This window comes from Martes martes (genome assembly GCF_963455335.1).
Source record: "Martes martes genome assembly, chromosome: 8".
Classification (NCBI taxonomy): Eukaryota; Metazoa; Chordata; class Mammalia; order Carnivora; family Mustelidae; genus Martes; species Martes martes.
In genome coordinates this window covers 131,525,336-131,549,659 of record NC_137895.1, presented here as the reverse complement: position 1 = coordinate 131,549,659, position 24,324 = coordinate 131,525,336, and the positions used below count along the sequence as shown (strand labels likewise).

General features: G+C 39.4%; 1 protein-coding gene across 1 annotated transcript in view; it reads left to right on the top strand.

Moving 5' to 3' along the window:
* LOC308347273 (ankyrin repeat domain-containing protein 26-like) overlaps positions 1-24,324 on the top strand; it is a 141,011-nt gene that overhangs the window by 59,218 nt on the left and 57,469 nt on the right. Inside the window, exons 5-16 of the mRNA XM_080810516.1 lie at positions 2-175; positions 2,734-2,840; positions 4,306-4,443; positions 6,531-6,598; positions 10,589-10,617; positions 10,709-10,781; positions 12,668-12,696; positions 12,788-12,860; positions 15,640-15,668; positions 15,760-15,832; positions 20,933-21,015; positions 23,426-23,574. Of these exons, the coding sequence (XP_080666642.1) occupies positions 2-175; positions 2,734-2,840; positions 4,306-4,443; positions 6,531-6,598; positions 10,589-10,617; positions 10,709-10,781; positions 12,668-12,696; positions 12,788-12,860; positions 15,640-15,668; positions 15,760-15,832; positions 20,933-21,015; positions 23,426-23,574 (1,025 nt within the window). The remainder of the gene's footprint in view (position 1; positions 176-2,733; positions 2,841-4,305; positions 4,444-6,530; positions 6,599-10,588; positions 10,618-10,708; positions 10,782-12,667; positions 12,697-12,787; positions 12,861-15,639; positions 15,669-15,759; positions 15,833-20,932; positions 21,016-23,425; positions 23,575-24,324) is intronic.

Here is a 24,324-nt window from a genome sequence, read left to right as displayed (position 1 = left end):
GGCTATACAATACCAGGAAGAGACATGTGTAACTATTCTCTTAGAACACGGTGCTAATCCACACCTTACGGATAACTTTGGCAATACTGCCCTCCACTATGCTGTTGCTGGTGACAACACGTCAATAGTAGAGAAGCTGATTTTATACCATGCAAATATTGAAGCAAGAAACAAGGTACGTCAACTTTATTGATAAAGTATTTGAAATTTTAAAACATACATGTAAATTTTTTTAGCGACAAAACATTTATTTACGTATTTATTTATATATGTAATAAATAATAAATACTGAATTCGATACATCAAGTCCTATCACCACGGAAACAACTCCAAAGCCAGGGCAGGGAGAACTAGAGATCGACGATGCGCACAGAAAGGGCAGAGTTCTGTTTCCCAGCCACTCTTCCACCCCAGAAGGAGAATCTTCCCATTAGTGCTTGGGAGTGGATGGTGGGCTCAGAGCCCACAAAGGATTGAAGGCCTGGAGGGGAGTGAGGTGATGATGGAGGCTGAGTGCTGTGCAGGGGCTTAGGAAATGGGTGCTGCTGGGAATGGGTGGGAGACCATGACCCAGTGGGGTAACTTGAGTGAGTGCAAGTGGGAGGAGAAAGCAGCAGGTTGCAGGCCCTGGCCACTCCAGGCCCCAAGGTTCTGAAGATGAGAGCAGGGGGATCGGGTCATGACATCCTACAGGGGCGTCTACTTGCGCTCATAGCCACTCTGCCTGCCATGTACCGCAATGGGGTCTCCCATTTCACAGAGTAGTTCCTGCTCAGCATTGTGTAGGTCCTCGGGGGGGTATAGCTGTGCATGGGGAGTAGTGGAGGACCGCGCTCACTATTCCACTTGTTATTTCTTTGACGTGCGTCACCTCCTACCACTGCCCTTAAGGAAGCACTGTTGGTTGACATAGATAGGGTCAATTTTTCATATGTAGAAGCTCGAGCATTCCCTGAATGAAAATATTTTGAAATAACTTAATTGTCTAAGATTTCCCTTTATTTTTATTTTTTAATTTTTTTTTCTTGAGCGTACTTTTTGGAAATACATTTTTGTAGGAACTGTAAAGAAAGAAAGCAGGAAGAAAGCACATATACAGACTTGTAAGAAGAGAAGCATGTTCTTCACATAGCAAGAATTTTTATGCCTCGGCTTCTAACCCAAGGAGTACTTCTGAGTAATTTTACATGGAATATGCTTTATTCTGCTCTAAGACCATGATCTTGTTATAGAGATAGAGAAGTGATCTATGTCTCTATGATTCAGTTGATATTAACACTAATCTTTGATACATTTTCATTCTTAAATGCAGCAATTATCTACAATTGCTTATAGTTACTAAGATTTAGTTGACCCAAGTGTTGGTTTTCTTCAAGTTTTGAAAGAGGCCGGCTTTGGCTAACAGTGCTGTAAACTGTCAAGTCAGTTATTCGAAGTTTTAAGATTTCACTTTAATGAAGTTTAAAAAAAAAAAAAAAGATTTTATGTATTTGAGAGAGAGCGTGAGAGACAACACACATGAGTAGGGAGGAAGGGCAGAGGGAGAGGGAAAAGTAAGGGAGCCTGATGCAGGGCTGGATCCCAGGACCCCGAGAGCACGGCCTGAGCCGAAGGCAGACGCTTAACTGGCCGATCCACCCAGATGCCCCAGAGCTGCTCTTTTAATTCAGAGTGCATCTCCTCAGTGACCCATTTGGAGCAAGAGTGCTTTATGTTGACATCTGGGATCCTGATACCATTGATAGAAGAGAATCAAGCATGTTGGTATAACCTGGAGAAAACCTTCACCTTTATTGGAAAGCTCTCGACACTGTATCCCTGAAACTCTAATTTCTCAAATGTTAATGTTTGCCGTGAAAAGTATTGTCAAATGGGGATAAGCAAATTTAAACCGATTTCTTTTGTGCGAGAGATATAGTGCAGTTCTGTAATATTTCTCAAACATAGAGGATCATTGACTCTTTCTATTGAGGCACAATCCTCACCTTCCAGCAAAGTGTGTGTTCTTTGGGATATAATTTGAGAAACACTACTCCAGAGATAATCATTTAGGCTGTTAACTCAGTAAAAATACTTTAAACTTTTACAGCTATGTCTTAGAGTTTGGAGATATAGAGATAAAAAATAGTCCCTTCCCTCAGAACGCTCTTGGTTTCGATGGGGTGCAATAAAATAATTGGAGTATACAATGCTAAATGCTGTGATAGAAGCCGAGATTCTTGGAACCAGCCAATGTTTGAAGTAAGATTTGGAGAATGACTACAGTTAATCTGTTGAAGAGGTGGAGGAGGGCTATTTAACTTAATTTGTTTTATTTTTTTCAAAAATATTTATTAAGTTGAGAGAGTGAGAGTGGGAGAGAGAGCATGAGCAGAGGTGTGGGGCAGAGGGAGAAGGAGAAGCTGACTCCCCACGGAGCAGGGAGCCTGACATGGGGCTGCATCCCAGGGCACTGGGCTCATGACCCGAGCTGAAGGCAGAAGCTCAGACTGAGCCACCCAGACCCCCTGAGGAGGGCTGTTGTAAAGAGAAGGAGCAGCTGGTGAAAGCAGGGGGGTGAGGGAGGGTCGGGGGGTGGGGAGGATGGGGGGATGGGGAGGATGGGGGGGTTAGAGTACTTATATATGTGTTTAAGTTTAGAGGATCCTTTATAGGTTTTAAAATTCAGTATGGAAATATGTAACTTTGTAAATTATAAATTGTAAATGATAAATTGTTTTTACACTTTTACAGTTGGAACTCACACCTTTTTTACTTGCTGTAAATGAAAACAAACACCAAATGGTGGAATTGTTAATTGGAAAAAAAGCAGATGTACATGTGGTTGATAAGTCGAAAAGGTACAGTAGTTGTCTTTTTTTAAACCTTATATTGTTCTAGGATGGTAACAGTTAAGTCAAACTAACTTAATAAGAAGAGGATTAATTTATAATTATATAGTGAAAAATGTCGACATGTCATCAGTTAGGCAGAAAGCAGTTATTCTGATGGGGCAATATGAAGAACAGTATACGGCAGAATTTATATTCCTTCATATCATTAACTGATGTGATTTGCAATCTTTTTTTTTCTGCCATGTGATTTTATGTTAGCTAAATGGGTTTCATATTAGTTTTATTATAAAGTGTGGACTCCTTTTATTTTATGACACAATACTGAACTTCTTACCCTTTTATAGTATTTTTTGGAAACTTCTACTTCATATATATTTTCTTTAAAAGATGCATATTAAACATAAATAGGAGTTGTTTTATCTTTTGAATGACTCCTTGCTTTAAATTGCCTTTTTTTTTTAAAGAATACTGATGTTAGATGATCCCTAAGTGATTATTAATTAGTATTACCAGATAGTGTGGGCTTATCATCCTTTTTCGTGTTCAGTATATTTTTTGTTTTGTTTTGTTTTGTTTTCGTTGGTAAGGGTAGAAGGATGAAAGATAACTTTAATTGAATAGATTTTTCTTTTAGTGAGGACAAATCATAGGTTGGTGATAAAGAGAAAAGAGATGGACTTTAGATAGACACAAGACTAGGTTTAATTCCTTTCCTACTTGCTGGGTATGTGACTTTGGAAACATTACCTATCATCACCAGATACATTCTCTCATATGAAAAGGAGGATAATATATCCTTCAAGCGTTGTTGTGTGTAAATAATATCTTACATATATAGTATTTAATTTAGTGCCTAACACATGCTTATCTTAGTATCATTAACTGCAACTATGACTCTTTTGTTACTGTTAGTGTGAATACTGTTATTTTAAGCCTGCAAATAGCTTTTTTGTTTTTTTTTATTTTTTTATTTTTAAAGATTTTATTATTTTTTGAGAGAGAGAGAGCATGAGCAGGGGAAGGGGTTAGAGCAGGGAGCCATATGTGGGGCTCAATTCCAGGACCCTAAGTTCATGACTGAGCTGAAGGCAGACGCTTAAATGACTGAGCCACCCAGGCACTCCTGCAAATTACTTTTTATACAGACCTGTCCTCTAGAAGGCATGGAGGTACACTGAATCAGCTTAAGGAAGAAATGGGGAATTCTTTTTTAAAAGAATTTAGCATAGTTTCTTGTTCATCAAGTGACTTTAAATTAGCAACTTCTACTCTCATACCCAGGGGGGACAAGAGGCTTCTTTTTTGTCCTTTAATTTTAGCCATGGAGGTAATTTACAAAGATAAACACTTGAACGTGTTAATGGTCAATTCTGGACCGACAGACAAGATATTAATCTGGTAAAGTATATGAAATTTGCTGTTTAGATAACTCTGAGTTCCTAAGGGTGAAGTTATGTCTCTGTTATTTTAGAACAGCCCTCATGCTTGCTGCAACTCTTAAATCTCCAGATGTAGTCAGGCTTCTTCTTCAGCAAGGTGTTAATACCTCTTCTCAAGATGAATGTGGATGGACGGCAGAAGACTATGCTGATTTTTGTGGATTTTATGTGTAAGTGTGTACATTAAAATGTTAGTTATCACTAAACTGAAGTTTAAAATAGTTTAACTCTTAGTTCTTATGTAGTGGTTGAGAGTTCGTAGTTTGATTTGGGCAATGTTGGGATGGCAGTGAGTTAGCCCCCATCATTTGCCAGAAACCAAGACAAAGGCTAGACTAGTTAGCAATAACAACGGGTGCAGGATTCTTTATCTCAGGACTATTGAGACCTTTGTCTTTAGGGATCTTAACTGTATCTGTTTCATTCCAAGGATAACTCTTATGCATGGCGTACAAAGAACGTTACATTTGTGTGGTTTTTTTTTTCCTTCCTGCCTCCATCCCTCCCTCCCTCTCTTCCTCTCTTCCTCTCTTCCTTTCTTTGTAGATTTTATTTATTTATTTCAGAGAGGGAGAGGGTAGGGACAGAGGAAGAAGCAGATTCCCTGGGGAGCAGGGAGCCTGATGTGGGGCTCAACCCCAGTCCCCCAAGACTGTGACCTGAGCTGAATGCAGATGCTTAACCAAATGCCAAGTGAGCCACCTAGGTGCCCCAACATCCAACATCTTTTTTTTTTTTTTTTTTTTTTCCTAACTAGTTACTTGGGTCTTGAGATTTTCAGTTTAGTAGAAAACCCTATACTTTCCCTTGAGGGTTATCTCTTATACTTTCCCCCTTGAATTTTCCAGGAACCTAAGAAGTTCCCTAAGACCAAAGAGACCATCCTCTTTCGCAAGTCATTTGGAGGGAAAAAAGGACATTCTTGTCATTCCCTTGTTTCCTTTGATTCTGTTGCTGCAACATTGCTGTGTGTAGTACCTTGGTGACTCTGTTAAGCGACTGTCTTTGGCTCAGGTCATGATCCTGGAGTCCCAGGATCGAGTCCCCCAACTGGCTCCCTGCTCAGCAGGGAGTCTGCTTCTCCCTCTGACCCTCCCCGCTCTCATGTTTTCTCCCTCCCTCTCTCATTCTCTCACTCAAATAAATAAATAAATATCTTTTAAAAAAGAAAGAAAACTAAAGATTTTATTTTTTGAGAGAGAGAGTGAGAGCATGAGCAGGGGAAGGGGTTAGAGCAGGGAGCCAGACATGGGGCTCAATTCTAGGACCCCAAGATCGTGACTGAGCTGAAGGCAGATGCTTAAATGACTGAGCCACCCAGGCACCCCTGCAAATAACTTTTTGTGCAGACCTGTCCTCTAGAAGGCAATGTTATTTTTCTGCAGTTTGGTTATGGTTATGATTGACCTTTGCTCCCAGGATGCCCTTGCTGATCCGCATTCCTCAGTCTTCGTGGTGACCCACGATGAGACTTCAAAGTTACAACATTTTTTAGTTTGCGACATATGCTTGTATGCTCAGCTGCTATTCCACGGCACCAGCACCCTGTTCTGGCCGCTGGGCCCCCTGGCTTTAGCCACACACACCCTTCCCTTCGCACTCAAAAGCCTTACATGAAGCCCATATGTTAGCGCAGACCTTCATAATGAAGTACCGCTTGAGGATTTTGCTTTTCTATCCTGCTAGCAGATGGCAGTTGGGACCCTTCTAAGCTGTTAGAGAGGTTCAAGTAATGCTACAGGAAGAGCCTGGACTTTCCTTTCTCCTTTGTTTCTAGGCCTATATCTCAAGCCTGCTTTAAATCCTGAGGAGCGCCTTTTCTTACGGGCTGATGAAAGGTCTCATACAGCCCTTCCCAGAGTGGTGGGTGTCCCCTTTCCCGAGAGGCCATGTTTTGGGTCTAATATTTCATGAAATCCTCTTAACAACCTTGTGAAATAAGGCAGTAAGATGCCTGTTTTCTAGAGGAAGACTTGGAGCCAGAGAGAAGTGGCTCGTCCAAGAGCAAATAGCTGTGGTTACAGAGTTAGGACCACTGAGTTCAAGACACGTTCCGTTATGGCAAGCTAATACTACTAATTGCTAAGTTACTACTTTATGACTGATTCACCTTCCTTTAAAGTATATGGGGTAATTTAAGGTTTGATATTAGCTCTGATATTATTCGAAATACTCTTATGAATTGATATATTTGGTAAATGTTTTCCATATCAGTATTAAAATAGTAACATTGTTTATCACCCCTTTTTATATGTAGCAATCGCCAAATAATTGCCCAACATAGAGAAGAAAGATTTAAAAATTTTTCGCAAAATAACAATCCAGGTAAGACTTTTCAGAGTGAAGTACTTTTGGTGGTCACATAGATGAAGGCAGAGTAAGGAAGTTTTGATTATGAAAGAGCAGTGGGAGGAAAAAAAAAAACCCAATGTGTAAATTGCATAAGCTCACTTTCTTGCTTTCTTCCTTTCTTTCTCTTTCTCTCTCTCTCTCTCTCTCTCGATTTTATTTATTTATTTGACAGAGAGAGAGAGAGAGAGCACAGGCAGAGGGACAGGGAGAAGCAGGTTTCCCACTGAGCAGGGAGCCCAATGTTGGACTCAGTCCCAGGGTCCAGGGATCTTGACCTGAGCTGAAAGCAGATGCTTACCCAACTGAGCCACCCAGGGGCCTCTATTTTTTTTTTTCTTTCTTAATTTCTTTCTTAATAGTCTAGTATTCAGAATTACTTAAGACTTTAAATACTGTCATGAACAATAGGAACAAATCCATGAGAGAGACCAGACTCCAGGAAACAAACTGAGGGTTATGGAAGGATGGAGTGGGGGAATGGGGGAACTGGGTGATGAGTATTAAGGAGGGCACGTGTCGTGATGAGCACTGGGTGTTATATGCAGCTAATTAATCATTGAACACTACATCAGAAACTTACGATGTAGTATGTGCTGGCTAACTGACCATAATTAAAAAAAAAAAAGGTACCTCAGTGTGAACAACAACGAAAAAGGAAGTTAATTGTAGGTAATTTAACATATGAGACATTATTGTCTGAAAAGAAATTCATTATTTTAGTCATGACCCCTAAAATCCCTTATATCTTTGTGTAAATAAGAGAGAGATTTTTAAGTTAGTATGTTTTATGTTTCCTTTATAAGCATATTAAAACAACTTGAACTTGTTATGAAAATGGATCTTTTAGTTTTTACAAGTGGATTACATTTAGTAAGTATTACATACTGATTTGTCTCATTAAAAAAGGAGCTATCCTCAAAACTGGGAACTCTATAATACCTTCCTGGTACCATAAACAAATGGCAAGCAATAAGAACTGGAAAACTTAGCTAGTATGCAGCAATACCAGTGAGACTGTTTTTTTTTTCTTTAAAGGTGACTGTCCGTGGTACAGAAATCAGAAAAGAAATGCCTTGAGAATCATAGGTGGTTTTATATATTGTTGTATCAATAAGATATCATTAACAACTTCATTTCTCATTAGTTAAAGAGAATGAGATATGTTGACTTTATTAGAACAATGTTTTCTTCTGTTCGTTGCATAATTGTCATGATACTGTAATTTTGTTAGAACACGACACTCTGTTGCCATTAGTAAAAAGATTATCATAATAAAAATTCAAATGGGGCAACTCTGAGGCTCAACAGATTATAACAAAAGCAGAAAAATGGTTCACAATAACAAAAATGCTACCACTGCTCCCTAGATGTGGCACCTAGTGCATTGTACAATCTGACATGTATGAAGGAACCTTTAACTTAGTAGACTTTTATCAAAGAAAATCTGTAGGTTGGTTTGGTTTTGCAATTTACTCATTTTCATTTGTTCACTTAGCAAATAACTATCAAGTGTCTTTTAGCCACTAAGTGTTACTCTGATATAGAATACAAACATTCAAAAAACACAATCCCTTCCCTCCGGGAGTTTGTTATTATCATTGTCATTCTTATTATTTACTCTGTTTTTACTACTCTATTTTTATTATTTACTCTACTTTATTCCGTGCTTACTATGTGCCAGAGTCCCCTAGTGCTTATAATTATCATTGTTATGTTTTTATTGGTACTTAATATGTAAGCCGATAGTGACAAGTTAGAGTTTTAGAAGAGTGGGTAGAATTTAAGGTAAGTATGCAGACCGAGTATTAAGTTTGCCAGGTAAAGAGGCAGAAGAACCATGTTTGGCAGGAGAAACGTCCATCAAGATGACATGTTTTGCACAGGGAACAGCAGTGCAGATGCTCAGATGTACGAGTGAACTTGGGAGCACTTACGAGCAGTTCAATTTTGCTGGTACAAAAAGTGTGCTATGGGAATGGTTGGAATGAGTGAATACTTAGCTAAGGCAAGCTAATGAAAGTTTTTCAGTACCATGGAAAGGTGTAGCTCTTAGGCTGTAGACCTTGGCAAATTTATCAGGTCGAATGCTTTTAGCTGCGAATAACAGGTGACTTATAATAGTGACTAAAACGGGGCCACCTGGGTGGCTTAGTCAGTTATGCATTGACTCTTAGTTTTAGCTCAGGTCACAGTCTCATGGGTCATGAGATCAAGCCCCACATCCCACTGGGCTCCGTGCTCAGCATGGAGTCTGCTTGACGATTCTCCTCCTCTGCCGTTCCCCCCGTTCGTGTACTCTCTCTTGCATGCGTGCACTCTCTCTCAAATCAATAAATCTGAAGAAAGCAAACCAAACAAAACAGTGACTAAAACAGGAGGAACCAGAATTGTTTTGATGGTTCAGTGATGTCACCAGGATTCCAGTTGTCTCTTTTTAGCTTTGAGGTTGGCGGTATTTTATATTTCCTTTCCTGATTGGCTAATTAGCAACAGTTCGAGGCATATTCTCACATGACAATATTCAATGACTGGAAGGACTGTTTTTCTTTATATGTTCCTTTTTTTTTTTTTAAAGATTTTATTTATTTATTTGACACAGAAGACAGACAGAGAGGGAATACAAGCAGGGGGAAGCGGCAGAGGGAAAAGCAGGCCTCTTGCTGAGCAGGGAGCCTGATGTGGGGCTGGATCCCAGGACCCTCAAATCATGACCCAAGCTGAAGGCTGAGGCTTAACAACCGAGCCACCCAGGCATCCCTATATGTTTCTTTAAATAGGAAGAAAACTCAGAAGCTTGCAGTAAATTTACTGTAACATCTTATAAGCTAGGTTATATCACGTGCTTGTTCCTAAACCAGCCGCTGGTACTGTGATTAGCTTAGAATAATCATTTCTCCTTTTGAAGCTGGGGTAAGGCCACCTTCTTCGTCTTTGGGACAATAAATATCCAAATAAAGTTGTGGTTCTCCAGCAAGAATGAAGACTCTGGCATGGTTATTGGGGAGGGAGCCAGCAGTACTTGATGCAGGGATTCACTGGAGAATGTGAAGCAGAAGGGTAACAAGATTAGATTTGAATTAGGGCCTTCTGGTTGTGGCACAAAATAGGGATCACCAAGCTTTTTCTCTAAAGGGCCAGATAGTGAATATTTTAGGCCCTGTGGTTTCTCAACTACAACTACCATTATAGTGTGAAAGCAGCTGTAGCAATACGTAGGTGAATAGCAAGAACCAACCATCTGGTCCTGTAAATAAAGTTTTATGGGAGCACAGTCACATGTGACTGGTCCGACTTGGCCTGTGGCCATAGTTTGGTCACCCCTCATGTGGAGGATAGATTGGGAAAAAACCATGTAAAGAGACTGGAAGATAAAGGACGCTTCTATTTCCTTAGTCTAGTATCAGTCCATTATGAAATGTTCACTCCTCTATACTGAAAAAGTCAGGAAGCCCAACTAATCAATTTACAATGTTGTTCTTTTTCTAGGCCTTATGTCTTTCTCATTTTTTTAATTTAAGACTTTTTAAAAGATTTTATTTATTTGCGAGAGAGCACAAGTGGGGCCGAAGGGCAGAGGGAGAGGGAGAAGGAGACTCCCCATTGAGCAGGGAGCCTGACACGGGGCTTAATCCCAGCACTGTGTACTCCTACATGACAGGACAAATTGAAGCAGGTCATACATACTTAGAGTCCAATGGTATAAATGATTCTGCTGTGCTGCCTTAAGGATGTGGTGTAGCATTCTACCATGGGCTTTCACGTATGTCCACTCAGGGTCACGATTTGTTCCTCTCATTAGAAATTGCCCTTCTGGCCAACCCACCTTCCTGTCTGCAGAAACAACCCCCAAACCCATTTGTCATCTGAGCCAGGCATGAGGATTCAGCTTAGTACCAAGTGCATGAGTGTTTGTGGGCTTCTCTATGTACATGGAGCTAACTAGATGACCCTTTTGCTTTTTAGATTCTCCAGGAAAATACTCTCACCGGAAGGTAAAACTTACATTTTTATTTTGAGGCTTTAACGACAGATTGCATGAAATGTTCATTATGTCTTAATCATACTGTTTCTAATCCCATCCAGCCTGCTGTGGAGGGGAAAGGTTTTATTTCTAATCAACCCAGAGACATGGAGGAAATTCAAGCATCCCAATCAGGTAAATTTTACAATACAAATTGAACGGTGTAAAGAAGTCCACTAAAATATTTGAAATGCTCACAGTCTTCTTATTCTGAAGTCTTTTTATTTAGTTAGTTATTTAGTTAGTTAGTTATTTAATTTGGGGACAAACTTCAGTGAAGGTTCTGACATAAATAAGGTAGATGTTATTGCTGAACAATATTTGAACAGAAGATATTTACAAGCCTAAGAACAAGAGCTTCTGAAACATGGAAGGTTTCGCTCAATTCTTTTAAAAGGAAGAGCAGACTGTTTGAAATGCCGGAAGGGCATCAGGGGCGCTTCCGGTACCAAAACCTGTCGGAGTCGGATACCAAAATTTTCCCCCTGTTACTGCTTTCCTCGCTGCTGGGAAGACATTAAGGACTGACGTGGTTGATGATGCAAAGCTATGTTCTAGTCAGCTATAAGAATGTGTGGCTGGATGGCATGTGAAATGGTGGTACTGCATAAATCGTATCATTGAGTGCCAAGTAAGAGTATTGGAAGGAGAAGAGAGCAGGGTCAGTTTGGGGGAAATTGAGGAAGCCTTAGCCGTGCTAAAAAGTCTATTAGAAAGTTTGTGACTTTTAAGACTTTTCCAGTTTTGAAGAATTGATAGTGACGAACGTGAAGCTTGCTTCTCAAAGGTGAAGTTAAGGTGAAGGAATGTGGCAGCAGACTCAGTATGGACCAGAATTTCTCCAATGTTACTGAATCCTCGGAGACCTTGTTAAAAATGCACATTGTGGGGGCGCCTGGGTGGCTCAGTGGGTTAAAGCCTCTGCCTTCGGCTCAGGTCGTGATCCCAGGGTCCTGGGATCGAGCCCCACATCAGGCTCTCTGCTCTGCGGGGAGCCTGCTTCCCCCCCCCCCTCTCTGCGTTCCTCTCTGCCTACTTGTGATCTCTCTGTGAAAGAAAGAAAGAAAGAAAGAAAGAAATCTTTAAAAAAAAAAGAAGTGCACATTGTGAGGGGCGCGTGGGTGGCTCAGTGGGTTAAGCCTCTGCCTTGGGCTCGGGTCATGACCTCAGGATCCTGGGATCGAGCCCCGCATCCGGCTCTCTGCTCCGCAGGGAGCCTGCTTCCTCCTCTCTCTCTCTGCCTGCCTCTCTGCCTACTTGTGATCTCTGTCTGTCAAATAAATAAAAAATCTAAAAAAAAACAAAAATGGAAATTATAGGGTTGGTTCCCTGTATGCTAAAACTGTTTTTATCAATAAGTATGACATGACCAAAGATTTTCAGTACCTAGGATTTCTGTGGCCATTCAATAGATTTTGTTCCATATACATAGTCATATTTCCATATTTAAAGCTATTGTACATTATTTCCTAGATGTGTTTTATACACCTTCTTGTATAAGTGAATGAAGAAACTTTAAGGTGGCTAAACTAGTGGATGCAGGAAATGTCGGCATACCGGTAGCCCACAAGGATACGGACAAAAATGAGTACTTTTGGTAACTGTGATCCCACAAGTGTATATCCAAGCTGATCAGTTCCTACGGTTTTGTTTGATGAAAACTCAGTTATGCATTCAGTTGGCCTATCATCAGCACTGTGTACTCCTACAGGACAGGACAAATTGAAGCAGGTCATACATACTTAGAGTCCAATGGTATAAATGATTCTGCTGTGCTGCCTTAAGGATGTGGTGTAGCATTCTACCATGGGCTTTCACGTATGTCCACTCAGAGTCACGATTTGTTCCTCTCATTAGAAATTGCCCTTCTGGCCAACCCACCTTCCTGTCTGCAGAAACAACCCCCAAACCCATTTGTCATCTGAGCCAGGCATGAGGATTCAGCTTAGTACGAAGTGCATGAGTGTTTGTGGGCTTCTCTATGTACATGGAGCTAACTAGATGACCCTTTTGCTTTTTAGATTCTGCAGGAAAATATTCTCACCGGAAGGTAAAACTTACATTTCTATTTTGAGGCTTTAACTACAGATTGCATGAAATGTTCATTATGTCTTAATCATATTGTTTCAATACCCATTCAGCCTGCTGTCGAGGGGAAAGGTTTCATTTCGAATCAACCCAGAGACATGGAGGAAATTCAAGCATCCCAATCAGGTAAATTTTACAATACAAATTGAACGGTGTAAAGAAGTCCACTAAAATATTTGAAATGCTCACAGTCTTCTTATTCTGAAGTCTTTTTATTTAGTTAGTTATTTAGTTAGTTAGTTATTTAATTGTGGGGGCAAGCTTCAGTGAAGGTTCTGACATAAATAAGGTAGATGTTATTGCTGATATCTATGTTTGAACAGAAGATATTTACAAGCCTAAGAACAAGAGCTTCTGAAACATGGAAGGTTTAGCTCAATTCTTTAAAAAGGAAGAGCCGACTGTTTGAAATGCCGGAAGGGTATCAGGGGCGCTTCCGGTACCAAAACCTGTCGGAGTCGGATACCAAAATTTCCCCCCTGTTACTGCTTTCCTCGCTGCTGGGAAGATATTAAGGACTGACGTGGTTGATGATGCAAAGCTATGTTCTAGTCAGCTATAAGAATGTGTGGCTGGATGGCATGTGAAATGGTGGTACTTCATAAATAGTATCATTGAGTGCCAAGTAAGAGTATTGGAAGGAGAAGAGAGCAGGGTCAGTTTGGGGGGAATTGAGGAAGTTTAGCCGTGCTAAAAAGTCTATTAGAAAGTTTGTGACTTTTAAGACTTTTCCAGTTTTGAAGAATTGATAGTGACGAACGTGAAGCTTGCTTCTAGAAGGTGAAGTTAAGGTGAAGGAATGTGGCAGCAGACTCAGTATGGACCAGAATTTCTCCAATGTTACTGAATCGTCGGAGACCTTGTTAAAAATGCACATTGTGGGGGCGCCTGGGTGGCTCAGTGGGTTGAAGCCTCTGCCTTCGGCTCAGGTCGTGATCCCAGGGTCCTGGGATCGAGCCCCACATCAGGCTCTCTGCTCTGCGGGGAGCCTGCTTCCCCCCCTCTCTCTCTCTGCCTTCCTCTCTGCCTACTTGTGATCTCTCTGTGAAAGAAAGAAAGAAAGAAAGAAATCTTTAAAAAAAAGAAGTGCACATTGTGAGGGGCGCGTGGGTGGCTCAGTGGGTTAAGCCTCTGCCTTGGGCTCGGGTCATGACCTCAGGATCCTGGGATCGAGCCCCGCATCCGGCTCTCTGCTCCGCAGGGAGCCTGCTTCCCCCTCTCTCTCTGCCTGCCTCTCTGCCTACTTGTGATCTCTCTCTGTCAAAGAGATAAATACAATCTTTCAAAAATAATGAACATTGTGAGCGGCAGGTCTGGGATCCTGCATTCTGACCTGTCAAGTGATGCAAATGTCAATGGTCCGTTGGTCATGTGCTCCATTGCAAGGGTGGAGACTTCCACGTAGAGACACCTGGAAAGGCCACTGGATACTTCAAGACACCACAGGATCAAGGAAAACATTGTTTTCTTTTTGTTTGTAAGCATGTTTTCAGCTAGACGGGAGAAAGGAGATGCAGAAAGGGAGGTTATAGATGTAAGATACTAGTGCTAACTAAAAAGGAAAGAAGTGGTGGAGATAATCCCTAATAAATAGGGTGTAAACAAAAACAATCAAGACTATAGATCCACAAATAGGTCTTTTTTTAGGATTTTTTTTTCTTTATTTGTTTCAGGGAGCAAGATTGAGAGAGACAGAGAATGATCAGGGGGAGGGGCAAAGGCAGAGGGAGAGGTTCCTCAAACAGGCTCACTTCTGCGCCTGGAGTCTCCATGCAGGGTTCCGTCTGAAGACTCTGTCCTCATGAGCTGAGTCGAAATCAAGAGCCAGATGCTCAATCCGCCGTTCCGTCCGGGTGCTCCCAGAAATTACTTTTTGAAGGGGCGTAGCGAAGGGAACAAGGGAAAAGGGAAAGGCACGTTAGCTGAGAAGTCTTGGAGTTGAGAAGGAAACTCCAGAGAATTCACTTTAGATGGCTCGAGGGTATTTGCACTAGAACCACATATCCATCCTCCTCAGGTCTTTTGGACATCAAAGATACAGGTTACGTCGGTCTTCATTACTCAAGTGAGATACGGAAGCTATGGCTTTCTTTTTTTTTAAGATAGGTAATTTTTTGATACGAGAGCTGTTTCCAAAAACCCTTGAAAGACTGACATGATCTACCAATTCAAACTACGTTTGGAATCCAAAGAAATTATAGGGTTGGTTCCCCGAATGCTAAAATTGTTTTTATCAATAAGTATGACAGTGACCAAAGATTTTCAGTACCTAGGATTTCTGTGGCCATTCAATAGATTTTGTTCCATATACATAGTCATATTTCCATATTTAAAGCTATTGTACATTATTTCTTAGATGTGTTTTAGACACCTTCTTGTATAAGTGAATGAAGAAACTTTAAGGTGGCTAAACTAGTGGATGCAGGAAATGTCGGCATACCGGTAGCCCACAAGGATACGGACAAAAATGAGTACTTTTAGTAACTGTGATCCCACAAGTGTATATCCAAGCTGATCAGTTCCTACGGTTTTGTTTGATGAAAACTCAGTTATGCATTCAGTTGGCCTATCATCAGCACTGTGTACTCCTACAGGACAGGACAAATTGAAGCAGGTCATACATACTTAGAGTCCAATGGTATAAATGATTCTGCTGTGCTGCCTTAAGGATGTGGTGTAGCATTCTACCATGGGCTTTCACGTATGTCCACTCAGGGTCAACGATGTGTTCCTCTCATTAGTAATTGCCCTTCTGGCCAACCCACCTTCCTGTCTGCAGAAACAACCCCCAAACCCACTTGTAATCTGAGCCAGGCATGAGGATTCAGCTTAGTACCAAGTGCATGAGTGTTTGTGGGCTTCTCTATGTACATGGAGCTAACTAGATGACCCTTTTGCTTTTTAGATTCTGCAGGAAAATATTCTCACCGGAAGGTAAAACTTACATTTCTATTTTGAGGCTTTAACGACAGATTGCATGAAATGTTCATTATGTCTTAATCATATTGTTTCTATACCCATCCAGCCTGCTGTGGAGGGGAAAGGTTTCATTTCGAATCAACCCAGAGACATGGAGGAAATTCAAGCATCCCAATCAGGTAAATTTTACAATACAAATTGAACGGTGTAAAGAAGTCCACTAAAATATTTGAAATGCTCACAGTCTTCTTATTCTGAAGTCTTTTTATTTAGTTAGTTAGTTATTTAGTTATTTATTTAACTTTGGGGGCAAGCTTCAGTGAAGGTTCTGACATAAATAAGGTAGATGTTATTGCTGATATCTATGTTTGAACAGAAGATATTTACAAGCCTAAGAACAAGAGCTTCTGAAACATGGAAGGTTTCGCTCAATTCTTTTAAAAGGAAGAGCCGACTGTTTGAAATGCCGGAAGGGTATCAGGGGCGCTTCCGGTACCAAAACCTGTCGGAGTCGGATACCAAAATTTCCCCCCTGTTACTGCTTTCCTCGCTGCTGGGAAGACATTAAGGACTGACGTGGTTGATGATGCAAAGCTATGTTCTAGTCAGCTATAAGAATGTGTGGCTGGATGGCATGTGAAATGTTGGTACTGCATAAATCGTATCATTGAGTGCCAAGTAAGAGTATTGGAAGGAGAAGAGAGCAGGGTCAGTTTGGGGGAAATTGAGGAAACCTTAGCCGTGCTAAAAAGTCTATTAGAAAGTTTGTGACTTTTAAGACTTTTCCAGTTTTGAAGAATTGATAGTGACGAACGTGAAGCTTGCTTCTCAAAGGTGAAGTTAAGGTGAAGGAATGTGGCAGCAGACTCAGTATGGACCAGAATTTCTCCAATGTTACTGAATCCTCGGAGACCTTGTTAAAAATGCACATTGTGGGGGCGCCTGGGTGGCTCAGTGGGTTAAAGCCTCTGCCTTTGGCTCAGGTCGTGATCCCAGGGTCCTGGGATCGAGCCCCACATCAGGCTCTCTGCTCTGCGGGGAGCCTGCTTCCCCCTCTCTCTCTCTCTGCCTTCCTCTCTGCCTACTTGTGATCTCTCTGTCCAAGAAAGAAAGAAAGAAAGAAGGAAAGAAATCTTTAAAAAAAAAGAAGTGCACATTGTGAGGGGCGCATGGGTGGCTCAGTGGGTTAAGCCTCTGCCTTGGGCTCGGGTCATGACCTCAGGATCCTGGGATCGAGCCCCGCATCCGGCTCTCTGCTCCGCAGGGAGCCTGCTTCCCCCTCTCTCTCTGCCTGCCTCTCTGCCTACTTGTGATCTCTCTCTGTCAAAGAGATAAATACAATCTTTCAAAAATAATGAACATTGTGAGCGGCAGGTCTGGGATCCTGCATTCTGACCTGTCAGGTGATGCAAATGTCAATGGTCCATTGGTCATGTGCTCCATTGCAAGGGTGGAGACTTCCACGTAGAGACACCTGGAAAGGCCACTGGATACTTCAAGACACCACAGGATCAAGGAAAACATTATTTCCTTTTTGTTTGTAAGCATGTTTTCAGCTAGACGGGAGAAAGGAGATGCAGAAAGGGAGGTTATAGATGTAAGATACTAGTGCTAACTAAAAAGGAAAGAAGTGGTGGAGATAATCCCTAATAAAAAGGGTGTAAAAGCAGAACAATCAAGACTATAGATCCACAAATAAGTCTTTTTTTAGGATTTTTTTTTCTTTATTTGTTTCAGGGAGCAAGATTGAGAGAGACAGAGAATGATCAGGGGGAGGGGCAAAGGCAGAGGGAGAGGTTCCTTAAACAGGCTCACTTCTGCGCCTGGAGCCTCCATGCAGGGTTCCATCTGAAGACTCTGTCCTCATGAGCTGAGTTGAAATCAGGAGCCAGATGCTCAACCCGCCGTTCCGTCCGGGTGCTCCCAGAAATTACTTTTTGAAGGGGCATAGCGAAGGGAACAAGGGAAAAGGGAAAGTTACGTTAGCTTAGAAGTCTTGGAGTTGAGAAGGAAACTCCAGAGAATTCACTTTAGATGGCTCGAGGGTATTTGCACTAGAACCACATATCCATCCTCCTCAGGTCTTTTGGACATCAAAGATACAGGTTACGTCGGTCTTCATTACTCAAGTGAGATACGGAAGCTATGGCTTTCTTTTTTTTTAAGATAGGTAATTTTTTGGTACGAGAGCTGTTTCCAAAAACCCTTGAAAGACTGACATGATCTACCAAATCAAACTACTTTTGGAAACTATAGAAATACAGGATTGGTTCCCTAAATATTAAAATTGTTATTATCAGTAAGTGTGACACTAATTCTGAAATACATATTTTTTATTTTAATAAATAGAATTTTTTTAAAATTTTAATAAACATATAATGTATTTTTATCCCTAGGAGGTACAGGTCTGTGAATCGCTACGTTTACACATTTCACAGCAGTCATCATAGCACATACCCTCCCCAATGTCCATATCCCCCGTAGAATCTTTTTTTAAAAAGATTTTGGAGATTGTAATTTCTTTTAGGCTGTTTTTAGCATTCACTTGAGAGTGGGTGGCAGTATTATATTTAGAAGTTTGTGCTCAGCTAAGGATACTAGGTTGAGGTCTAAAGATTGCTTATTGAAAACAAAGTTTCTTAACTTTATTTTTATAGCTTTAAATTCACAAGTATTGGTCCAATTATATTCAATATAACTAGAAAATGCAGCTTCCCAAACCAAATATTAAAATATTTCCTATATTCTCTATGACTTTATTTTAGAGTTGTCTTTCCCAGCATTAATGGGAATCATTGAGAATTTACTATATAGTATCATCTTCTCAACTATGTATGCATAGTCTATGTTCTTGTTTTATTATTTTTATTTTATTTTTTTAGAGAGCAAGAAGGTGGGGAGGGAGGGAGGTAAGGCAGAAGGAGAGGGAGGGAGAGAACCCCAAGCAGCAGGCTTCACGCTTAGCACGGGCTCTGATGTGGGGCTGGATCTCACGACCCTGAGATCATGACCTGAGATGAAATCAACAGCCAAACACTTACTTCACTGAGCCACCCAGATGCCCCTTATTATTATTATTATTATTATTATTTGAAGATTTTATTTATTTGAGAGAGATTGAGAGAAAAAGTGGGAGGAGGGGCAGAGGGAGAAGCAGACTCCCCACTGACCTGGGAGCCCGATGGAGGACTCCATCCCAGGATCCAGTCATGACCTGAGCTGAAAGCAGCCGCTTAACTGACTGAGCCACCCAGGCGCCCCCCTTCATTAATTTTGATGAATAGGTGGAATATTGGTTTTAAGGAGTACTACACCGTTTAAAAATAACATTCTCCTGATATACTCAGTCTACTGATTAACCATATCTAATGTGTGCTCTACTTAATGTACCAGTTAACTAAGGGCCTTTCATCAGTCATATGATCAGGTCGGTACTAATAAATTGTACAGTATTTTTTTCACCCCTGTAGTTTTATGTTCTTTCTTTACTTGTAGAATTAACACTATAGTTTCAAAAGATTTTCAATTATCTCCTAGAGTAGTGAATGCAGACAATAAATTCAAAGTTACTTACCTATACAAGTGACTTGTTCCTGTTACTTCCTCATGAGCTTGGTAGATCCAAGAAGCAGGACTTTTAAAACAAAGCACCCACAGGCTTCTGTAACATAGGAAGATATGGAACAGAAAAATTATAAAATAAATACATTCAACTTAAAACAGTTCATGTAGAATAATTCCCACTTGATGCCTTTTATAAAGTAACGAGCAAAATTGGTTGCTAGGGACCCACGATTGTGTATTTACTCATTTAATATAGATTTATTCTGTACTGGCCCTGATAATTTTATATCCTCAATATTTCTAGAACCATTCTGTCGGTTCAGGTGTGCTTCATCTTTATTTTGCATCAGTGCCTTCTCATTCATCTCCCATCTTTTATTACAATGCCCCTCAGATTCATCCCTCTCCACAGCATTTAGAGTGATGTGTCTCGAATGCAAATATGACTGTGAACCATTGTTGAAAATATGTTTGTGTCCAGGTATCTTAAAATTACATATAAGGCTTTCATAATTTTGAGTTCTGCTAAGCTCTCTAACCCTTTCTACTGTCTGCCCTTTTCTCTGGCATCTGAACTGCTTTTGATGTCTTCCTCTTTGATTCCTGTATTTTAGACAGATATTTACCCTGTTGTGTGTTTCTCTCCCTTGTCTTACTGCGCCCTCTAACCCCTTTGACTCTGGCTGACCTCAGTGTTGCTGTCTCAGTTCAGGCATTATCTCTACAAAAACCATTCCTGACACCTTTTATCTACATGCTGCTTTAAACCTGGGTGCCTAGCACTTACTGGGAACTCAGTAAATAATTACTGAGTAGAATAAAGACTGTTTACACAGAGATGATTTAAGAGATTGTCCCATACAGGGCCCCTGGGGGGCTCAGTCGGTTGAGTGTCCAACTCTTGATTTTGGCTCAGGTCAAGCCCCAAGTGGGGTTCAGTGCTGGGCGTGGAGCCTGGTCAAAATTCTCTCTCCCTCTTCTCCTTCCCCCCGTCTCTCTTAAAAAAAGAGAAAGAGAGAGATTGTCCCATACAGTCTAGTAACAAAAGGAATATGTACACATAAAGAAGTAACTTACAGTTCGGGTGGTGAAGATGCACTAGAAAAATCTCTATGGTACTAACGTAGCCCCAAAGAAAGAGATCTATTTATCTAGGGAAGGGTAGCCTTAATCAAGGATGACTTTGTGTAGCAGTCTGTGTCCTAGAAGATGTGAAGAAATTTGTCAAGAAGTAGAGGAAAACATTTTAGGAATGTTTACATTCATCAGGGAAATACACCCATAGGAAGGTTGTACACTGATAAAGGCATAAAAAATACTAGTAATTTTGGAAACCATGAATAATGTTGTAGTTGAAGCTTAGGGTGACGTTTAAGAGGTACTGTAACAAGGTAAAGAATAGTCTGTTGTGATTTTATATCTTTCTGCTGCATTTTAAAAATTTGTTTCTGATTGTTTTGTTCATTGGTGTTAGGTGGGTGAATTTGTGAATGATTCTTTGAGATGTTTGTATGCCTTTAACCTAGTGACATTTAGTATTTCCCAAATGGTTTGTTGAAGTTTTTGATAATGAAAAGTATTTCTTAAAGTAAATATCCAGCTAAAGATTAAGTTTAATTTAAACTCTTAATTGATAAGATGTTGTTTTCTATTTTTATGAAGGTTATAGCTTTTATCTAACCAGTCTAATTTGTCTATTTTAATAAAATATATAGATTTTTCAGCAGAACTAGACTTAGAAATGACAACAGAAAAAGAGGAAGAAAGTCTTAATGAAAGTGAAAATAAACACCTGCAGGTATATACAAATTTAAATTTAAATTTCCAATTTTATATTGTTTTCCCTGCTTTAAGAATGTAACATAGCTCAAATGAAATTATCTTCTGAACAAAATGTATTGAAGTTGATCGATTATAATTTAGTATTTAGTTTTTTAAAATTTTACAAGTTACCATATTTAAAATATTGTTAGAATTTATAGTAGCTTGTAGTTAAACTTCATCCTTGGAATTGGACCAAAAAAATTCCTGAATATTGTTTGCTTCTTCCATTTTTGTAAGTTTTTACATGCTAAAAAGTTGACATCAAATACTGAACCATATGTTTAAGCAGTTGAAATTAAGTGCAGTATAACAATTATGACTATTGACTTAGATTCATGTAGAAGGAGTGGTTCTTAATGTGCAGTTCTCAGTGGTTCAAAACGTGCAGTTCTGTATTGTCAGTCACTAATGCCAAGATTAAAGATTTATTTTGTCTTGTGATCTCTGTGTAGTTGACTTCAGAGAGTAGGATCATAAAATGAACACAATTGCCTATTGTAGAATCAAACCTTCCAGGATGGGACCTTTGTATTTGGGTAATAAACAGGAACGTTTTCAGTTATTTCATTTCCATATAGGGAATCTGTAAATATTATTCGCATTTTTCTTATCCACTCTCAGTGGACGTTACAATAGCTGGATACAGGCAGATAATTTATAGTGATGTATAACACTATCATAGTATATAATTTGAATTAAAATTTAGGAATTTATTTTTCTTTCTGATTGATGTTTATTGATTTTGGCTCCTAATAATAAGTTTGTCTATTCTCTAGTTATTAATCTTTAAAAAAATTCTCAAATGCACTATTGGGGTCACTGTTTAAGGTATGGTAAGATAAAATGGTTTTAAGTTTATAACATTGAAAATCATCTAATTCATTTTTTGGTAGATGTGACATGTAATGAATTGTTTAGTTTAAAAAAACTGACAAAGTTAAGTTTATGGATTTGTGTTTTTCTTCTGTCTCAGGCTAGGGCAAGTTATTTTCGCTTCTTAGTTACAATCCAGTGATTTGGGAGCAGCTTAACATAGATTAAGACATTTAACAGTTAAATTTTAATTATTTTCTAATTTTTTCTTTGTCCATACTTGATTACTTAAGGATAAAGTTATTTTACAAACATGTATGCCAACAGAAAGGACATCTGAAAATGAAACACAGCAATTTAACTTTTATATCTGTCAAAAATGGCTCAAGAACCAGGAATGAATAAGGAATGTGATAGAGAGGATGATAGATTTTTATATTCAGAACATCCCTCTGTTCAAAAGTGTGAGGACATGTGGACCAAACAAGACAAATTAGAGTGGAAAAATAAGTTAAAACTCATCACCAGAGAGTTAAAGCAGAAGTTTGGTGAAATTTGTGGAAAAAAAAAAATTACTGCTTATCCTAAGGAAGATTCACTACATGGTCACTTTAAAGAAGGAGCAAACTTAATGGAAATACCTTCTAATTTGACAAATGATAGACTTGATTGTGAGAAAAAAGATGCATTTGCATCTTTGAACAGAAAGAGTCTAGACTTGAAAATGTCGTTCTTTCTCATTCATCCTCAGATCATAGTTGCCAGTCATCTTCTGATCTTTCCTTAAGTGAAAATAAATCAGACTCTGAAAATGATAACAAATCAGACTTTGAGCATATTTTTAACAAAAATGACAGTTTTGATAGTGACATAGAAAATAAAAAAGTAAGGAACCCAGGGGTTACGTTTGAAGGGAAAGAAGACCAGGAGTTTGACATGCAAATGGCAAAAAGTATAATCAAACTAGTTATTTTAAAGATTTTACTTACTTGTCAGAGAGAGAGTGAGAGAGAGAGAGAGAGAGAGAGAGAGAGAGACAGTGTGTGCACACAAGCAGGGGGACGTCCTGGCAGAAGAAGCAGGCCTGAACTCTGTCCCAGGACTCTGGGATCATGACCTGAGCCCAAGGCAGATACTTAGCCAACAAGGTATCCACGTGTCCCAATTCCTCTCTTTTTATTGACACAGAAATGAAGCAGAATTTATAAAAATTGCAGTTACTTGTAATGATAAGTACAAAATATTTTTATCAATTAAAATTAGGACAAACTAAGAGTCAAATGATATAATTAATGAAAAAAGTTCTGGGATGCCTGGGTGGCTCAGTTGGTTAAGAGCCTGCCTTTGGCTTGGGTCATGATCCCAGGGTCCTGGGATGGGGTCCTGCATTGGGCTCCCTGCTCAGGAGGGAGCCTGCTTCTCCCATTGCTGGCACCTCCTCCTGCTTGTGCGCTCTCTCTCTCTGATGAATAAATAAATAAAATCTTTAAAACATGTATAATTAATGAAAAAAGTTCATTTTAATGAATAAACTAGTAACGATTATCCTTCTTATCAAACTTCCATTAAAGATTGAAGAAACGGAGAAGCACCAAAATGATGAAATGGCAGTATTAGAAAGCGTATATGCTTCTGCTGCTGCTGGACTAATGCATCAAAGAGGGAGTGGAAAAACTGATAACAACCTATGTCCTATTATGGAAAATGAAGAATCTGATGGGTAAGCCTATAGCAATGCTTAAATAGTAGGTAATTATTATTTTCCTATAAAACAAATTCTAGTTGGAGCTAACATTCATGATTAACAAATTTTATGTTTTTTAGTAAGGCTATGTCATCTTGGGTGCTAATCAGAAAAATTTAAATAATGAGATACCATTTTTTGCTATCATAGTGATACATATTTTATTAAAAAATTAACAACCAAAGTTAGCAAATGTGAAGAAAAAGGCATTCTTATACACTGTTGTTAAATAAAATTGGTAAAGCCCTTCCGAAGGGTGATTTAGCAGTGTGTTTCAAAAATTTTAAATATTCTGACCTTTTATCCCAAGAACTTCATTGCTAGGACTAGATCCTATAGGAAAACATGACTTGTGTAAACACACACACACACACACACACATTCTAAGGACATTTATTATACATTTATATATATATATATATAAAATATGACATATGTTAAGGATATTTATTATAGCATTATTTTCACATAAAAAGTTGGAGATAGTCTAAGTATCTGTCAATAGGGAAGTAAACTTTCACCCCTGTAAAACAATGTAGTACGCGACTGTTTGAAAAAATGAGTTTAGGTCTACAAGGTACTGATTGTTTAACAAAGTATATTTAAAGTTTTTGGTTTGATGTCATGTTTTATGCAAATTTTAGAATACTTTTATTTACTTATTTATTTTTCTACCCCAGCATTTCTTTTTCTTTTTCTTTTTTTTTTAATTACGCTATGGTAGTC